The sequence below is a fragment of the Sinocyclocheilus rhinocerous genome, unplaced genomic scaffold, assembly GCF_001515625.1.
Source record: "Sinocyclocheilus rhinocerous isolate Xijiao unplaced genomic scaffold, SAMN03320098_v1.1 scaffold1764, whole genome shotgun sequence".
Lineage (NCBI taxonomy): Eukaryota > Metazoa > Chordata > Actinopteri > Cypriniformes > Cyprinidae > Sinocyclocheilus > Sinocyclocheilus rhinocerous.
In genome coordinates this window covers 267,845-272,075 of record NW_015642520.1, presented here as the reverse complement: position 1 = coordinate 272,075, position 4,231 = coordinate 267,845, and the positions used below count along the sequence as shown (strand labels likewise).

Sequence of the window (4,231 nt, the reverse complement as noted above, 5' to 3'; positions counted from 1 at the left end):
TTAACTTTTTATAAAGAATATCTTTTTGGATTTGAGACTTTAGTCTTTGCAACTTTACAGATCTTCTTTATGCACCAAGAGCTGGTAACACTCCAAAGAGAAAGGAAAAATTGAAATCGCATCATATGACCCCTTTAAATATATATCCGTTTTGTCCATTTTGCTATGTTTATATTGATTATTTGAGCAATCATCAAAACATTATTTCTAGGAAAGTATAATTAGCTGACATATTATAATAAAATAAAAATCATAAAATGATGCTGGCCACACATAAAGAAACCCATAGTTCACATTGCATTCTGGTTCTGGTCCTACAGCCAGAAATCAGGCTAATGAGTGTTACAATACAGCCATATCTTGCCTCTGTAATTACCTTTCCTCTCTGCTCAAGAGAGAGAAAGAGTGATTGAAAACAGCTATAGAATGTAATTAAGTGGAATTGACAAACTGAAGCGCAGTGTTGGAATCAGCACAAAAACAGCTTACACCAAAACAACAAACATACAGAAACAACATTTCCTGTACAAAGCGAGCATGTGATCACAAATGCATTTGACCTTTAATGTTGTGTTTGTTGTGTTGTAATGGGTCACGGTTTCCATCGTGGTCATTTCACGTCTAATACAACACATCATCCTGCATTTGAGTGTGTGAATGTACTTTTGACCTGTCCTTAGGGGTCTCTCCTTATATCTGACACACACTCATACAAACACGCATTACACACTGCCAAACCTTCTGGACTCCAGTGGTCCTCTGCCACTCCGTGTAATCAAGACGAATCATCTGCTTGATTTTTATAAAGAGAATGACCTTCTACTACCGCCAGAAGCATTAGAGGCATGAGAGAGACAGAACAGGAGTCAACGGCCCCCTCAGGTTCCCTTATGCTAACAGTCAGTCATTTGGTGCAGACATACCAAAGTAGAACTAATAGAGTTCATCTGCACGGGAAGCTTTATATTCACAGCTCGGTGCCTGCTTAAAATAATCAAAAGCTTTATTGGAAAAAAGATATGATATCGATATAATTAATATCTCAAAGTAAGAATGATGAGAAGAAAATGGCTCAGTGACTGAATTAAAGTTTCTTTAAAAAAAGAAAGGAATCATCTTTGACTCACTCTTTCAACATTCAGTTTAAGCAATTTTTTCTTCTTTTTTGATATGCTAATTTGTCACTTTCTTTGAATTGCTTTAGAGTTCTATGGTTAGCACAAACACAAGTTAATAAGTTTCAAACTACATTTTAAGTCCATTAAAAATACAAAATATTAGGGAATCTGATAGTATATAAACTAATTTTGTTTACTGAAATTAAGTATTAGATTTACAAATAAATAACTCATAAATAAATAAATAAAAAGGCAAAGGTGAAGTTCATATAGGACTTCGAATATTAGATTTACAAATAACTGTCACAAAGCTTTGGGTTGAATTTGAGTATTATATAGATAGATTACATTAAAAATAGAAGACAACAGAATGGTTAATTATACGTCTAATTTGCATAAAAACAGATATTATTTCAATCATGTAACAGATTTACAGTAATCCAATACTGATTTTATGTTGCGCCCATTTGAGCGTCTGGACAAATCTCGACGTTCCCTTAGCGGCGCTGCCTTATTAAGTATCCCATAATGCACCACGTCGCTGTCATGGCTGCTCACTGATGACACTTGCAGCACATGGGCAGAAATCAAACACATCACAGTGAGCACACGAACCCTTCACATCTCACATTCACAGCCAGAGCAGGTTTTGAGCGACGTGACGCGTGTTTCATTTCTCTAGTGAGGGTTGACGAGGATGGAGATGCTGCAGCTCGAGGCGGCGGTTCTGGGCGGACTGAGTCCGGACTGGAAACAGAGCGGCTTCAGCACCGCAGGTAAGAGACCGCGGCAGATCTGAGCCGATGTGGTTTTGAAACGATGATGATGATGGCTGATGGTTTTGTCCAGCTGTGGATAATAAAACGGGTTTGGATCCGCACGGTTATTGTTGTGGATGTGTTACGTGCTGGTTGGTTTGCTGGACGCAGCAGTTACACACTTACGTGGTTTAAATGTGCCGCATGTGTGTTGAAATCTCCGCGCCGCGCCGACGCACGGGACTGTGTCCAGACAGGCGTGAGTTTCCGCTGACTGTGAACTGAGCGGCATTTGACAGCGTTCTAACAGCATGACTTCTGTATTTGTGTATTGACTGCATGGAGGGACAGTGTGGGCAGCTTTAGCGCATCGGACATCAGCACACAGAGGACCGACACGTGTGTATACTGTTGATGTTGAGGTGAGAGATAAGCTGTTATTTAGCTCAGTTTTAGAACAAAGCCGGGCAGCACCTGCCTATTGCGTGTACACACTCCTGTTCGTGTGTTATTTTTGTGGGCGTTCACACAGGTCGCCTTAATGACAACTAGAAGGAGCGCAACACATTTAAGATGTTATTTATGTTATTATAATACCGGAACTGAATTATTGTCGTGATTGAAGGTTTCACGATTAAGTGATTGTTGTTGTTTATTAACGGTTCTCGAGCCTGGTGTGGCGGACCGAACACCGTACTAAATACTCTGACAGTGTTTCTTGCTCTACTATTCAGCGGCACCGCAGCACAGTTACACGTTCTACGGCGTGAAACATACAGCAAGCGTAAAGTCCGATTCTCTAACGCATGACTCTGATGAATGGCTTCTTTTATAAAATCAAAATCATGTTCGTGTAGTTCGATTACGAATGGATGGCTCCTAGTTTGTTCTGAATTCCAAAAACATCCAAAAACATACAACGTGACACATCTAGTCCAAAGGAAAAGAGTCGATTCTTTTTAGTGAATCCATGTAGATTCTGAACAAATGATTCTTTTAGTCGGGTCCAGCTGTGGATAATAAAACGGGTTTGGATCCGCACGGTTATTGTTGTGGATGTGTTACGTGCTGGTTGGTTTGCTGGACGCAGCAGTTACACACTTACGTGGTTTAAATGTGCCGCATGTGTGTTGAAATCTCCGCGCCGCGCCGACGCACGGGACTGTGTCCAGACAGGCGTGAGTTTCCGCTGACTGTGAACTGAGCGGCATTTGACAGCGTTCTAACAGCATGACTTCTGTATTTGTGTATTGACTGCATGGAGGGACAGTGTGGGCAGCTTTAGCGCATCGGACATCAGCACACAGAGGACCGACACGTGTGTATACTGTTGATGTTGAGGTGAGAGATAAGCTGTTATTTAGCTCAGTTTTAGAACAAAGCCGGGCAGCACCTGCCTATTGCGTGTACACACTCCTGTTCGTGTGTTATTTTTGTGGGCGTTCACACAGGTCGCCTTAATGACAACTAGAAGGAGCGCAACACATTTAAGATGTTATTTATGTTATTATAATACCGGAACTGAATTATTGTCGTGATTGAAGGTTTCACGATTAAGTGATTGTTGTTGTTTATTAACGGTTCTCGAGCCTGGTGTGGCGGACCGAACACCGTACTAAATACTCTGACAGTGTTTCTTGCTCTACTATTCAGCGGCACCGCAGCACAGTTACACGTTCTACGGCGTGAAACATACAGCAAGCGTAAAGTCCGATTCTCTAACGCATGACTCTGATGAATGGCTTCTTTTATAAAATCAAAATCATGTTCGTGTAGTTCGATTACGAATGGATGGCTCCTAGTTTGTTCTGAATTCCAAAAACATCCAAAAACATACAACGTGACACATCTAGTCCAAAGGAAAAGAGTCGATTCTTTTTAGTGAATCCATGTAGATTCTGAACAAATGATTCTTTTAGTCGGTTCTTTTTAGTGAATCAAAATACAGCGCAGCAAATATTGTCCGATTCCTGTGCAAAAGACTAGTAAGAGCCAATTCATTTAGTGAATCAAATAAATACAGTGTAGTTCGGTTACCGGACTAATGATTCTTTTAGCCGGTTCTTTTTAGTGAATCATATACAGCACGGCGAATGTAGTGTGATTCATAAAGAATATTCTTAAAGGGGTCATATGATGCGATTTCAAGTTTTCCTTTCTCTTTGGAGTGTTACAAGCTGATTGTGCATAGATAAGATCCCTGAAGTTGCAAAGACTAAAGTCTCAAAACCAAAGAGATATTCTTTATCAAAGTTAAGACTCTGCCACGCCCCCCTAAAACGGCTCATTCTAACACGCCCCCACATATCTACCACACTATATGGAAATATTTGCATAATGCCACCCAAATGTTCA

The 4,231-nt window shown here is 40.5% G+C and overlaps 1 protein-coding gene across 1 annotated transcript in view; it reads left to right on the top strand.

Moving 5' to 3' along the window:
* The first annotated feature begins 1,615 nt into the window (after nt 1-1,615).
* The window catches only part of LOC107755967 (tetratricopeptide repeat protein 27-like), an 86,713-nt gene continuing 84,097 nt past the window's right edge, over nt 1,616-4,231 (top strand). The window contains exon 1 of the mRNA XM_016572931.1: nt 1,616-1,894. Coding sequence (XP_016428417.1) covers nt 1,816-1,894 — 79 coding nt within the window. The 5' untranslated portion in view covers nt 1,616-1,815. The remainder of the gene's footprint in view (nt 1,895-4,231) is intronic.